Here is a 16,107-nt window from a genome sequence, read left to right on the forward strand (position 1 = left end):
GATAAAAAGTAAGTTAAACTGAGATCAAAGTTAATCTACATTGGTGAAAATGGACATTAGTGTATCTGTTGAAAGTATGATATAAGCATGTGAACCTTTAGGTTGAGCGAAAATTTCTTAAGTTCAACGTTTACATACTATATTTCGGGTTGTCTCACGTGGAGTGACCTGCAAGGCACCATTTGCTCAGCCGAAAGGATTATGCGCTTATATATAATTTTGGCGGAAACACGCTAACTAAATAAACACAGTTAGATTTGAATATATTAACATGCTGAACGTTTAATAAACGTTGAAAAGCAATTTTTAATGTTTAAAGTGAAAAATAAACGCGTTTACAAATTTGATACATTTTTAAAATACAGAAAATATACGGCACAAGATTTTTAAAACTATTTAATAAACATTGTAAAAACGTTTATTAAACGTTCATTAAATGTAAATGGTTTTCTTGGATATAGATAAATAATATTATAAGTTACGTTGTATTTCGTGCAACACACATTTATCTGTTGTATTTTATTAATATCCATTGTGCGTTACATTCATTGACGAAATTGATTCTAAAATTGTAATTTTTATTTCTAATATTTAATATTTCTCCATCGTACGCAGAATCTAATCAAAAATGCTTCACTCTTTACAGCAGCATGCTCTGCCATCGTCAGATGAATGCGACGCAATTACACTTCTCGTAATTAAAAAACTACACCAAATATAATAGAATAAAAAACGCATAGCGCCTTTGAGACTTTTTACTCATATTTTAATGAAATAATTTCTTCAAAAAGCGAGTCTCAAAAATTGAGTTTGCAGATGAAAGTAAGTGAGATGTATTATGACGAAGAAAATGTTTGCTTCTCGAATGAATGAAAATTAATTCAGACACGATAATTTTAGAAATTATACGTACTAAACTGCGTTAATATAATTCCATACAGCACCGAAATTTTTCAGAGATGTCACAAAAAGATTTTAAACAAAAAAATGAAACAATTCAAAAAAATTTTGAAATAAGCGTGCATCGTTTCAGAGAAATAGTCTCCGGCAATATGTCCGCGATTGTTGCATTTGAAATATTGCTGAAAGGTTACCGAAGAAATCTGAAATTTTTCTAAAATATTGCTAATCTTAATCCTCTGAATATAATCAGTTTAAACGTTTCTCAATTTCAAATATGTATAAATAAATTTATACTGAATTCACATTAAAGAAATAATATTTAAATTTATTATATTCAGAAAATTACAGATATTAAAAAGTTACAATAAAAATTATATATAAAATGCAATTAGTGGTTTTATTTTATTTGCAATTTAATTAACATAATAAATGTAAATTTCTAAAACATTTAATAAGCGAAATGTATAATAGGTATAAGAAAATAATATTTTATTTGCTACATTCTTGTACTCTTATTACATAAATTTAGCCGCGAACGGAATTAGAAAACTTTCTGTCGTTCAATCGGTGAAAGCAACAAAGTAAATTTTCTGCTTCAGTATGTTAATATATCCAATTTTAAAAGGCACAATTTAAAAATGTATTGCATGTGATAGATTTTAGAAACATTTCTCTATTGGAATCTTTCACATCACAATATTTTAAAAACGTATCCGTTGCAACATTTTCTTTGACATTTTACAAAATCTTTTTAAAAGAAGTTGCACATAAAATGTAAAAGGTTGAAATCTTTCTGCAACAATCGATGCTGTGAGATATTATCAGAACAACTAAAGTATTATCAGAAAACATATTGTTTGGTAATATCTCTGTAATGCAAATATGCTTAAAGAACATTTTACGTTTTGCTCCAATATTGCATCAACGTTTCGCAACTTTTTACAATGTTGCAATCTTGCGACGAAATACTTCTACAATGTTGCTACAATCTTTCTGTATTGTAGGTACTTCGCTCATGTATTATAATATAAACTCACGAGACTTGAATTCAGAGACGAATATCTGCGAAATGCAACATTTGAAAATGTGTCAATCGCCTTGTCGATTGTTGTTCACGAAATCAAATGAATTTCAAACCGAATAAATTTTGCGAAATACATAACAAAGAGCGTTGTACAAACGATAAATTTGTTGGTAGACAATAAATATTAAAGACAGAATTAATTCGAACGCTTATTAATTATACGCGCTCGAGTGGATCCGTTCCGTATCTGCGACGATCCGTAAATCGATAAGTTCGATTAGTAATGTCGATTGTGGATATCGCGCGAAAGTATCGAGGCGAGTCGAATTAATGACCGAAACGCGATAGACCGTCTGAAAATATACAAATGAAATTCAAGAATTCATGCACGAAATACATTTTATTGCACAAATTTTACGAAATATGCATTTCCCAGCAAATAAATTGTAGAAACGTTCCGTAATAACGTCACACGAATTGACGACTCGATTCACATGTCGCTCCACGCTCTCGCCTCACCGCAATCACCAGACAATATTTTTTAAATGTTTTTTTTTTAATATTTAAAAACGTTATATTGAAGAACAAATATTTTAAAAATATTTAAAAAACATTGCTTGCTGTTGGGAACGCGGACGGATGTTATATTCAAAGCGACTCACAGTGTAAAACTTTGTTTCTGGCCAATATTCCGATTCGCGTTTAAATTAAAATTTATGATATTTTAAAAGCATAATCATTGTAAATACTTGATTATGGTAATACGTATGAAGAATCGATCGATATATACGTAACGTGTTTCTCGACGATAAGCATCTTATTACGAAAAATTATAATATTTTACATATATATATATATTGTTTGTTTAGTAACTAAATTACACTGTTTAAATTAAATGACGACGGTCGAAAGCAGATCTTTGCGCTCACTAATTTACAAACATTTACAAGATTCCTCAAACTGCGTCGCATATTTGCCATACTTAAGTCACGACAGTTTTTTTTTTTTTTTTTTTTTTTAAGGAGAATCAAGAATTGTAATATCATAAAAATTAAATTGCTAATCATTTTAATAATTTTGATGCTTACAAGCATCTCTACTATTTTCTCTTCTTTCTCAAAACAAAAAAAAAACTAAAGAATTTATTGCGAAAAATATTACTTCGACCAGGAAAAAAAAGGGGATGGAGATGCTTGTAAGCATCAAAATTATTAAATTAATTAACAATTTAATTTGCGTTATTTTAAATATGTCGATACACTTCCGGTTATGACAGGATATCTTATAAATGATACTGCTTATTATTACTTAAGATGCTACATTTAATTTTGTTGTCAATTTAGATAGCTAAAGTCAATCAATGTACATAAATTTAAAAGTTAAATTTTTATTTTTCTGAGACTTCTTTTACATTGTGCGACGTAAAGTTCGATGTTCTCGATTCGAAACATTGCAGAAACGACTATCGCCAGCAGGTATCGTGACGAAACGTCGATAATTACGATTCCCATCCGATATTCGCTCTGAATAAACAAAACCGCGCAAAATATCCGCTTCTGTTTTGAAACCGTCGACTAGATGTGCATAGAAGTCGTTAATCTCGCGATTGATATTCATAGAGCATATATTCACAAAGAACAATCGCGATTTGAACTTTGTCACACTTGCGGTGGTCGTTTCCCGAGATAATGCGACGTACAGCGGAACGACGTACAGCGGAACAATGCTTCTCGTTCGCTCGAGGGTCGACGCGCGAATGGCGATATGACCTCGTGCCTACGATACTGCGTAGCGCGCCGCGCCGTGTATAAACAAATCCGGAATTTGCATGTTATCGAAAATACTAGGGCTGGGAAAGTTACAAAAGCAATTCGTTTATCGAGTCGAAAAAGTATCCCGTAATCAATTGTGAAAAGTAACTCTCGTTATCATTATCGTGGAAAGTAAAGATTCGCTACTTGTTTTTTGTTACAAATATTTTGCTTTTTTACTTTGTACTAAAACAAAATCAAATCAAATATCAAATTTGCTTGATGCCTTTTATTGAAATATTAACGAAAACAATATTATTTTGCATCTTAAATTCGCGAGCCTGCTACAAATTTAAAGGGAAGGATTTGATAGTGCTCAAAATGCAAATTCAACAATTTTGGTTTTTATTAAATTTATAAGTACAGAAATATTTCTACTTTCTTGCTCTCAATTTTATGTTGAAAATTCTGGCGGGATTAATTTTAAACTCAAAATTGTCCTTGAAATGTACGCGTCAATGTAATTTGTTTATAACTATATTAAAATCACAAGGATAAGCGAAAATCGCTAAAACGAAGATCAACGAAAATCACGAATAGGTTCAAAATGTAAAAAGTCACGGTAAAAGAAGCTGTTAAATTTGTTACTGTTCTGAAAAATTTTAACCGCGTTACCGTTGCAGCTGCTGAAAAAAGAAACGTAAGAAAATGCCATTACCAGTTCGCTGTTACTTAAAAAGAAGTAACAGCATTAAAAGTAATTTGTTACTTCCCTGGAAAAAACGAAAATGTTGAACGCCTCAACAAAATAACTGTACGGTACGAATATTTTTTTTCCGCGCATTTCAAATTAAATATGTCACTCGACACATGCGGATCATCGGCCTTCATTTTGCGTTATCTTTTCGCAGACCCGTCGGCGCCATCTAAATCAACAATCGATTCTCATTTGCAGAATCTTCATTAGAGAGAAAGGATCGAATAATTTTCGAGCGACAGTTAAATTAACTACCAGCAATCAATCTGTCAATAGCAGTTGATTGCTACGTTACGTAGTGTCTGCGTGCAAAGCTCACTTCAGACGCTACATAATTCATGACAGAATTTTATTTGCAGTTCCACGTGCACTGTAAAATATGCAAAACGCGTTTGTGGAATCAGAACAAGCGCACCTATATACAAAATACACGTAGAAATACATAATCAATATAACGCGGTACATGAAATTACAAATACAGTTTGGACAGTGAATTTTGATGCGAATTGTAGATCATGCAAAACGATGAGCATAAGAAATTAATGCCGAAAATCAGTTAAACGGTGAAGCTCAACTGATTTTTTGCTCAATATATTATACTTTCAGCAATAAAAATCAATAAAATGAATAACACATGGGGGCTTTATTTGAGAATCTGACTAGGCCAATTTTATGCGATGTTAAATTTCTATTTCTATCGTTTTATAATTTGGAAGCAATTTTGACATTATTAGGACTTTTAATCTAATCACTGAAAGACAGTGATAATCACTAATAGATAATCACTTATAAGTGAATCTAACTAGGTCAATTTTATGCGATGTCGAACGATAATTTGTATTTTTATCGTTTTATAATTCGAAAGCAATTTTGACACGTTTACATTAGGACTTTTTATCTAATCACTGAAAGACAGTGATAATCACTAATGGGTCACAGTTATAATTAGCATTGTAAATCAGTACGATAACACTGATTCAGACTGAGATTACTATTGTTTTCAAAGTATACATAAAATGTAATTGTTGTGGGACATTCTGCGGTTTATGCTATGTAATTTACATAAATCTTCCTAAATCGATCTTCCACGAACTTTTATTTCAAAATGAAGCGAGCGTATTTACCATGACAAGCAAAAAACTAAGTTTCATAGCGGCAAATTGTGAAGATATAATATAGCGTAAAGACAGATGAAGTCGACTCTCGATCGAGCAAAGGATGACGAGAAAAAAAAATAAAATCAAATTTTTCACAAAATTGAATCATTTTAACGCAATGTTGCGTTAATAAAAAAGTTAAAAGACATGGAAACGCGATTTGCGCACGAGTTTTATTCCTATAAACCGTTTCCAGCGGAAATTGGAAACGATGTACAGGCTTTACGCAGGGATACGGCTTTTAATCACACTTTCAAACCTGTCAATCAAGCCAGCGTGAGTCATTTAAATATTGATTATGAACGCACGTGCGCAGCTTTCATGTCGTTATCAAAATGTTATCGAGGTTGACAATTTCTTTCTCTCGCAAAAGCGATAACATTGTGCGCGGAAATTAGCTTTTTTAATCAATTACACAAAGCGGTATACAGCGTAATACACGCAAAACGATCTATCCAAAAGTTGTCGCGCTCGCGAAAAAAGGAATGCCATTTGATATTTGAATGTAACAGATGCGTAGAAACGGCATATAAAGAGCGGCGAGATAAATCCAGCCTCCCGTTTTCAGGAAAGGGCTACAGCGGCATAAATGAAGAGATCATCTGGATCAGCATAGGCATGGGGATCACCATAGCCATCCTGATCACCATTGCGCTCTGCTACATCGCCCGTGAAAAGTGTCGTAAGCGGCATGAGGGATACTACACGTCATGACGCATGTTTCCGCCGCCCTCGTGGGCGTCCTGGTCATTTAGCCCGACGACACCAGGAATCCTTTTCAGTCCGACCACGTCAAGGGGTAAACCGCGGGCTTACTACATCACCGTCTGAACATCCCCTTCACGCCTTTCCAATGGAAAAAGCCCTGGTAGCCGCGTCAAAATATGAATGAGCGTGAAAGGAAAATTCGTGCTTTTCTCTGCATTAGTGAAATAGCGACGGTCGCGTCGCATCATGAAAACGATTTTCTCAATCAGGAAAATCCGGAGATTATGACAAAAATCTCCGTGATTTTATCTTCCCCTTAAAAAAAAAAAAGAGTCATTCGAACAAAAAAAAGAGATTGAGAGGATTAAGAGAGTTAAGAGGATTCTCTAATTGAAACTCGAGGACGGATAGATCGATTAAAAATAGAAAAAAAGCAAAAAGAGAAAATAACGTCGCGCGCGCTTCCATTGTTAGAACTTAAAGACCAGCGGAATACGGTTTGTTTATACGGGAAAATCGATTTCAAATTTCTTCGCGAGCGTAAAGTTTTATCATCGGTACATAGACTCTTCGCATTTAGCGTTCGAAATGCGGAACGTGTTCGCAACGGTATCACGCGTTGGCAGGGCTATTTTTCCAGAAAGAGAGAGAAGGAAGGGGAGTAACTTTCGCACCATTACGCACACTAGAAGCAGCAAAGATTCTCAAGAAAGGGAAGACTAATATTACCTCAAAGGCTTAAAGGCTACAGGATTGGAAAATAACGCGTTTCTTGCTCTTAGCGTTATACATATATATATATTTTTTTTTTAGTAAGAACGTTATTTTTCTATTTTATTAACTGTGACGGTAAGGTAGTTGAATTTTTTCAGTAACAAAATTAACATTACTTTTATCGTTATCTTTTACGTTTTATTTGTGATTAGTTGGGTTGTGTATGCACTGAGAAAACAAAAGTGTTCACTTGACTAAGTCTTTTAACATAATTTTTTCAGTTCAAAATATTTAAGTGTCTGACTTAAATGTATAAAATGTTTGAATTTCAGTTTAAGCATTCATGTGTTTAACTTAAATACATAAATACTTAAACTGAAAAAATTCAATCGAGTTTCTCAGTGCGCTTAATTTCCAGTCTCCAGCTGATACAGCCCGTTGTTACAAATGCAGTTTTAAGATGTCATAAGCGAATCGTATTGTCGCGTACATTTTAAAGACAGCTTTGAATTTGAAATCGTTATGTTGAAATTTTTTAACACGACACTGATGGTGCAAAAAGATATAAATTTTGCTGTACTTGTAAATTTAATATAAATCAAAATTGTTAAGTTTGTATTTGAAATATTTTTAAATCTTTCTTTTTGCGGTCATTCTTACGAATTTAAGATACAAAATAATATTGTTTCCATTAGTGTTTCAACAAGAAACGTTAGAAAAGTAAAAGTTTCATGTTAATTTGATCTTGTTTTGGCATCAAAAATGGAAAAAAAGTAGCGAATCGTTACTTTTCATGTAACGATAATGATAACGACGAGTTTTGAAATGACTTTCAAAAAGACGAGCTGCTTTCGATTTTTCCAATCCTGGCTATGAAGATTCCTATCTGAAATGAGAACGGATAGACCAGCACGGATCTATGGTAAATCGGCGACTGTCACCCGCAACGGCAACTATGAGGTAATACTACAAGTAGTTTTCTCCGACGTTCAACAAATTGTGATTTCTTCCGAACGCACCCGAGCTTTGTATCTAGACGGTAGAGCGACATGTGTGTACGAGAGTATATGCGAGAGTATAGTCAATGGACCATTATTCTCATTCGCGCCTGTACGTGTCCTCGAAAGAGCTTTCCGGTGTTAAAACGTTTCTAAAAGGCGACGCAACGGGACGCCCGTGCAGTGCACTTTAACTAGGTAGTTAAAGTGCACTGCACAGATAAAGTAAATGGCAATTATCTACTAGATGGGGGCGACCCGACTGCTTGACAAATATAGATGAAGTAAAACTAATGATGACGACCTTTATTCTCAGAGAGAAACTCTTATCTTAACTCTTTTCTTTTTTTTTTAATTCAAATGCGAGGGGAAGAAGGAAATTGACTTTGCAATGTATCTTTGTTCCATGAAAATTCTCGTCTCTTACATTCGAATTAAAATAATTGCCGCTCGCAAATGGCTCAAATAGCTAGACGGAATAAAACTGAAGAAAGCTCAAAGGAACTTACATAATTCTCAATTTTAATAATCAAAGCGTTATCTTGGCTTCACGTTACGCGCGCCCCAATTAGATCACGCTTTAATTTTCGTCCATCTTTATCGCGAACGTGAACTATTAAATATTTTTCAAAGGACTAAGAAATAATACGTAATAATTCGCGAACATGGTACTGCATTTGCGAAGCGTGCATCGTAATTGACAAATACCAGACTTCACGTAACAATTATTTTCCGATTCAAGAATTCGTTGATGCCGGAAACGTTAACAAGTCCCGCAGAGACTTTAATCCTTACGCGAATCGTTCACCTGGGGGGCAGCGCGAAGGAGGAGGATAATTTAAAAGATTAAGACGTTTTTCACACGTCTCGCCGACGCCTTTCAGATAATTGCCCGGGTATTCTCATCACGAATGCGAATGATACCGCGCGGAATCGTTTTCATTACTCATCCGGCGCTCTTTACCCCGGGACAAATGGAAGTATCTCATCAAAGTGTTCCCAAGCAGAAAATTCTACTCTAAATGAAAGTGCGGTGATTTACGGCTATGACGAGCGATTTCACGGATCACGCGAGCAGATCCCTCATCGTTGTCCGCAAAACTGGAAGCCGGGAGCATCAGCTCTTATTAACGATTATTAAAGCGGTCTTTACGCTTCCCTCTTAATCGCGCTTGTCGTCTTCATATACGACAAGCGCGACTCTATATTATTGGCAAGCGATCGATTAAATCGTGAGCTGAATAATTCCGGAGCTGGATAAATCTTTCATCGTCGTTTACCGCAATTAACTCTGCCATCCACCGAAAACTTCAATATCCGTTTATATCCGCGACGCGTGTTGCCGCGGCTTGTAAAAGTTTAATCCCACGTTGTTTCCCCGCTTCCTTTCCGGCGCTTGGGAAAATATCGCTTGACTCTATCGGAGATCGCTCGCCGACACGCCTTCCCGCTTCAATCGATACTTCGATTGCACTTCGTATTATTGGGCCGCCTCTTGCAGCTGACGATAGTCCCAGGCGCCATGCGTTTCCGTCGAACGTATTATGTACGTACGTTTCCCACGGCGACGTGCAATCCGACCTGCTCGCGTAACGCGAGCAATCTCCGAACAATTTAATCATATCATTAAAAGTTTTAATTGCGCCCCATACAACTTTTTCTTTCGTCTCGATTGAGACAAATGTTTGTTATTTAGGGGAGAGCTGCCAAAATGCGTGTCGGTCTCCTAAAGCGTACCTTTTCAATATTTTTACTTCATGTAAGCGATATGTAGTGACAGAAATAAAAAGTAAGATGTAAGTAATATATAGATAAAAATTTAACAAGTTTTATTTTATTTTGTGCATATTCTATCAGTATTTTGGAAAATCAGATAATAGCTCATGTAAATTTTCGTCAACTTATGCAGCTTCTAATAATGTTATTATGCAATTTTATTTCGAATTGTTGTATTTTCATAAAAGAAGACTCGACGCAGAATATTTTACATTCACTGTGCATACATATTTATAATTATTTGAAAATTAAATTGATACTTTTATAAACTCTATCAAGTTTCCTACTATACTAATTCGTACTACTACAAACTTTTCTACAGAGAAATGATACTAACGTAAGATTGATAATAGTAAAACTAGTAAGTGCTACGAATAAAAATATGCCGATTACAAAAATTAATTCAAGTCAGTTTTATTGTTGTTTGTTAATTATTAAATATTTCATCTCTTCTTCGATAAATTATTAATAAAATAAATATTAGTTAATGGTTTCCTATATTTTCAAGTGTTATACTTTGATTCGTAAATTCGATATTTTCGAAGACGATACGATTTAAGAGACCATAGATACGCTGTACGCAACCGGTTTTCTAAGTCGCACCTTCCAGCATGTTACAGAAAAAAAGCGTATAACAAATTAATTTGTTATTACTGAAAGGTTTAACGTGTAATAATAGATGACTGAAACATCGAGTTACAATTTTGAACTTTGATTTGCATCCAAAACAACACTAAATGCGAAATATAATAAAAAATGGCAACTCTCCCTTAAAAAAAAAAATTATATTAAAAAAAGATTAAATTAATGCAAATTTAAAAATGCTATATTTTAACGTGATTTAAGCTTACTAGTCCTGCAAGAAATTTTAAATGTAGATAGAGCTTCACGTTACTCAAACGAAGTTCTGATATTGAAAGACGTAATTCTCGTCAAAATATTTCCGTGGTGCAAATCGCGTTACTCAACGAGACCTCAAGATTACACGATAAATTGAATACGATCGCAAAGTGCGCGAGTCTATAGTAAGAAAGATATTTATAGTTATAAAACGAGAGAGCGTCGGAAGCATCTTCGGGCACGTCTTTTTAGCTTTATCTCAGGCGTGTTCTTGCGAGTGTCGCAATACGTCCAAGTGACTTTCTCTATCGCGTAGATTGCACTCTCATTAGATAACTTCGAAACTTCGTCTGTGCGTCAACGTAATTAAAAGGGGTACTTAGCTACGTAGTCCCGAGGCTACGATTAATTCCGTATAACTTAAGAATCCTGACCAAACTCTAGAATATACTTCTGAGATTACACTCGGGCCTCACAATCTGAAAAGATATCGATCTTTAGAGTATTTATCGTTAGAACAACAGGTTTCTCTCCAAAGCGTGTTCCCCGCGAAATGGTTGTCGAGGAGTTTCGCGAGATATTAGCTGTTGAAAATCCAAATAGCGATCTTTCCCAAAGATCTATCGCAAATTTGTCCTATACGTGTAAAAGTGTGTGAATAAAATAAATGTATCATAATTTAAAAAATTTTAAATATTTCGTGGCCAACAGTGTTGGGAGGCTGTTTTTTGTTAGAATTAAATATTTGTTGTGACGTGGCTAAAAGAAATGTTGTGCAGCTATCACGTAAGGATTTGGCGGGTGCGAAGCGACCGGTTGCCAAAAAAATCATTAAAATATAATAATTTTTCCTCTAAACGAGTAATAATTTACGCGTCTGTAAAAATACACGTCGGCCAACGCACGATTATCCGCTTAGCCTTCAAGTATAAAAAAAAATTTTATTAATAACATCTATTTTTTTCCTCATCTCGGTTGCGACTGATACATAAATATCATCTCGATATAACCAACATATAAATTCTGTTATCTCAAACTGCCAATTATCCTTGCAAAATTGCGCCATGATTGCATTGCAATCTAAATCGAGCTAAAAGCTGACAATTCGTTATTTATTTTGGAGCAAGCGCACATATGTTTGTATATTTACTTTGACAAATGGAAATGCATCCACAGCCGTTGTGTAAAGCCAGAGCCGCGCCGTGAATGACAAGTAGTCTCCGTTTCGCGTTTAATCAATCGCGCAGAATGAGGAAGGCCCAATTGCAATTGGCGAAATCATTAACTCAAACGAACTGTCTTGACGACCGGTGACCTCGCACATAATGAAGATGAATGTTCCTCGCGCGTGCGATCCACCGTCTTGTGGACTTTAGACATACATGTATGTTTGTACTTTATAATAATTGTCGAGAGAACTTGTCTCTCGCATTAATGGCCGGCGCTTAGCATATAGGGGCATGTATGTATATGTAAATGTGTATGTATATTTTACAAATTTTAATATAGTGTGTATTCAAAACGCGAGGCATTATGCACACCGATCGTATGTGTACTTTATAGTTTGTACATCTACTGAAAGTAGAAAGAGGATGGCATTCAGCATTACGTCTACTGCAAATGACCAAATTCATAGATCGATGTACTTCTTCATTTGTAATGAATAAACTGTTGTATCATATTCAAGCTTCATGCGTCGCATTTTTTACCCCGTATTTCGAAACCGCAAACTGAATTATTGAAGACTCGCAATGATATACGTGACAGTTGGGAATAAGGGAGACAACGTTTTACTCAAAAAGCTCATTCTCTTTCGTCAGTTATTAGGAATTTAAAAGGCTCATATCTGGAAAATGGAATAAGCAATGGTGAAAGAGATGTATTGCAATGACGTCCAAGTCAGTGATATACATCTTTGTACATTTATTTTGCAAATTATTTTCAAATAATGATAATTGCTAATAATAATATTAATAATAATAATTGTATCTTTTGATGCCATAACACCAAACAATTGACCATGCCTACTTAAGTAATGTACAGCGCTTAACAATTAATAGAGATTAGTACCGACTCTCATACATGTAGCTATCGCAGGAACTCTCGTGGCAAATAAAGAAAAAAAAGTGAGCTGCCTCTGATCATTTGCGCTCGTCGTTTCGTGTTCTCGCTCCATTACTACTGATATTAGCTCCCGCTACTTCGCTTTTGTAAAATAAAACAGAAGAAAAACATTAAGCTTTTTGTGTCTGTATGTGTAAACGCACGTGTAACGTAATTGCTGTACGCCGCGCACTTTAAGCGGCAAACTCTGATATATACAAATTTTCCCCGGACCACTGCGCTGTCTTCTCTGCCGGCTCGTATCTATATGTTGAAATATCCATGCAATAAGAAAAAAAATAAAATCGATGTAACATCTCGTCTAATTTATTATTTGAGAAATATAACATGAGTATAAAAAGGTAATAAACTATAGCAAATTTTGAAAATTGACTTTTCAATGTAGCAAAGTTTCACTTATTTAGGCAAATTAGGCAGTAAGATATGTCTATATCTCAAAATATTTAAAAATATTTTAAAGCGTTCTGATTTTAATTTATATACATAAATTCAGTCGTACTCGAACCGCCAGAGATACGCGTGTGAAAAATTAACGATAAAGAACAGTTATATTTGCAAAACATGATTTCTTTATAAGCTCACATATGTTTTTACTTCCTAATCTTTTCCTTATAGACATATATGTGCATACAAGCATACAACAATAAAAATCAAACACCCATCGCGCATACATTCGCACACATACACATATACACAAAAATACTCTCTCTCTCTTTCTCTCTGTTGCTGGGAGAAATATTGTGGTGTTTGAATTAACATTTCAAAAAGTAGGCAGAATATATTGACGAATTGCTAGACAGACGGTATAAGAGTATAATATTAAGTGGTATTGATGAGAGAGAAATTTTAATTTACACAATATATTATTAAATTTATTACTAAACCTGCCTTGAAATTGATCTAATTGCGTGCCGAACACAAACAGCCTCGATTTTCGTTTCTTCTTTATATATACAATTATATATTACTCGTAAAAAAACGAAAAGCTCTCTGAGAAGATCTATTTCAAACATCCCGTCCTGTCTGAAGACCGAACTCGATAATTTTGAACAACACTTAAAATAAGTACACCATACGAGTCATAAATTTTACCGAAATCAGCTCGTTCGCAAAGATGTCGTGACTGGCCCATTAACACCGACAATTAGATAGGTGCACTACTCAAATAAAGACGCGACAAATCGATTGACTAATAACAAAAAACGGAGTAGGACGACAACAATTTTCTCCAAGAAAATCGTCTTGTACCATTTTTTTTTCCAATATCACATTGCGATATAACTTTACAATGTCAATTTGCATTCGATAATGTAAAGTTAATACGTAAAGTAATATACAGAAAATTCCGTTGATTCACGAAACCGAATAGTCGACTTGTGTACAACAGATGTATATCAGACAATCGAGATCGATGTAAAAATGCGCACAATTTGTCGCGCTCGGAAGACCTAATGAAGAAATGCCTTTAAAAAGCGATACTTTCATTTTTTAATCAAAAGATCTCGGCTTTCTTCGAATGATTTCCTCAAATAATTAAGTCAAATGACTCGATTTAATCAAGTGAATTAATCACAATCTGATTTAACAAGATGATTTAATTTGATTAAAATCAGCAGGTCAAAGATTGTGATTAACTTCGTTGATAATACCGTGAAAATCACACTCAAAAACGCAATCTTTTGATTATCATTACAATTGCACACGCGATTGGCACGTCTCCCGTGACCAGCGTGAAATGTGAGCTTATGACAAAGTTTACATGTGTCTATGAATTATCGAGGTACCGTCTGTTGGACAAGATAATTTCTTAGGTTTAGATCCCCATCACACGCAACACTTAGTGCATCCTATGGCGGAACATCACGAGGCGTACATCCTATTAATTTCATGTTGATAACGTTCCTGAACCGCTTTTCTTTTGAGCTTAAACGCCGCAGTAACTAGACCCATGTCGGGTGACCATTGCTCTGCACACAATTTCACAGCACCGGGTATTTCGAACCTTTGGAGCTTACCTACAATTGACAGAGAAGTGGTTAAATAAGAGAGATAATAAAATCTATTGACAAAAATAAAAATAAAAATAAAAAATATATAAAAACGTACATTTCTTCGCTTGCTCGACAAGTTCTTGAAGTACCGCTTTCTCGATCTGTGGACTGTTACAGAGTTCCTCAAGGCTCTTGCCAGTTAAGCCTAAATTACTAGCGATCTCTTCCAAATAATGCGGATTAGGTACGACCAATGCCACTGTGTACGCCTTATTCGCATCGCCGTACACGCAAATATTTTCTACGACAGGGCAAGTCTTTAACTCAGCCTCGACCTTACCCAAGGAAACGTACTCGCCAAGTTGCAGTTTAACCAAGTCTTTCTTTCGATCTGTAAATAAACATTCACATCGTCAGAAAAATATCAAAAATAATAACTGACTAGATATTTTTTAAAGAAATAAAAAAAAAATGCTTTTGTGCGGTATTTTTTAATGACATACCAATAATTTTAATAGAGCCATCTGCATGAAACTCGCCGATATCGCCTGTTCGGAACCACTGTCTGCCATCCTCTTGGAAGAAATCTTCTTTCGTTTTATCCGATAGTTTATAGTAACCCGCGGAAACTATGTCGCCACCGATCACGATCTCTCCTCTGGGATGCGGGTGGTCTTGGACTCGATAACCAGCTTCTTCCCAGTTCTCCAATCTGATATCGCAAACCGTAGTAGGTGCCCCGACTCTTCCAGTGGTTCTATCGTACTCTAAAAAAGAAATATATGACGTGACAATATGAACATCTAATGATTACGTTACGGTTCTTAAATACATACGATCCATAACGGTTGCGCAAGAAGACGTTTCCGTGAGGCCATATCCTTGAGTCACAGTGACGCATAAGCAGAGTTTCACTTGATTATGAGTATCTGGACTGAGTGGAGCGCCTCCGGAGAGAACAAGCCTAACGTGACCACCGAGCACTTGCTTCGCGGCGCCAAAAATGTATTTGTCGAATAAAGGTGTTTCATAGCCTCGCTTCGTCCACTTTAATTTGTATTCATACGCAAAATTGAAGATGGCTTGTCTGAACGGGCCAGATTTCTTTACTTTCTCGTTTATTCCTTTAGAAATGCGATCGAGAATAAGCTGAAACAATTTTATATTCCTATTAGCATTACCTATAAAAGTTATATTAAAAAAAATACAAAATTTGATAGAAAAAAAAGAAAACATGTGTATACTAAAATATTTTTCTATTTTTTATTTACAAATATTTAAAAAGCCGAAACGTTCAGATTTTACATAATGTAAAGTCAAATATATTGTGATAATCACATAACCATTTACTATTTACTAACCTG

The 16,107-nt window shown here is 34.9% G+C and overlaps 2 protein-coding genes across 7 annotated transcripts in view; one reads left to right on the forward strand and one right to left on the reverse strand.

Moving 5' to 3' along the window:
• The window catches only part of LOC105196244, a 35,973-nt gene extending 23,659 nt beyond the window's left edge, over window positions 1-12,314 (forward strand). Inside the window, exon 4 of the mRNA XM_039448600.1 lies at window positions 6,161-12,314. Within this exon, the coding sequence (XP_039304534.1) occupies window positions 6,161-6,306 (146 nt within the window). The 3' untranslated portion in view covers window positions 6,307-12,314. The remainder of the gene's footprint in view (window positions 1-6,160) is intronic.
• A 222-nt stretch (window positions 12,315-12,536) lies between these two features.
• LOC105196248 (long-chain-fatty-acid--CoA ligase 3) overlaps window positions 12,537-16,107 on the reverse strand; it is a 34,252-nt gene continuing 30,681 nt past the window's right edge. For all 6 annotated transcript variants that reach the window (XM_011162064.3, XM_026136918.2, XM_011162062.3 and 3 more), the window contains 4 exons: window positions 15,580-15,892; window positions 15,247-15,510; window positions 14,859-15,134; window positions 12,537-14,767 (listed from right to left, as the gene is read on the reverse strand). In XM_011162064.3, coding sequence (XP_011160366.1) covers window positions 14,613-14,767; window positions 14,859-15,134; window positions 15,247-15,510; window positions 15,580-15,892 — 1,008 coding nt within the window. In that variant the 3' untranslated portion in view covers window positions 12,537-14,612. The remainder of the gene's footprint in view (window positions 14,768-14,858; window positions 15,135-15,246; window positions 15,511-15,579; window positions 15,893-16,107) is intronic.

This window comes from Solenopsis invicta, chromosome 4 (assembly GCF_016802725.1).
Source record: "Solenopsis invicta isolate M01_SB chromosome 4, UNIL_Sinv_3.0, whole genome shotgun sequence".
Classification (NCBI taxonomy): Eukaryota; Metazoa; Arthropoda; class Insecta; order Hymenoptera; family Formicidae; genus Solenopsis; species Solenopsis invicta.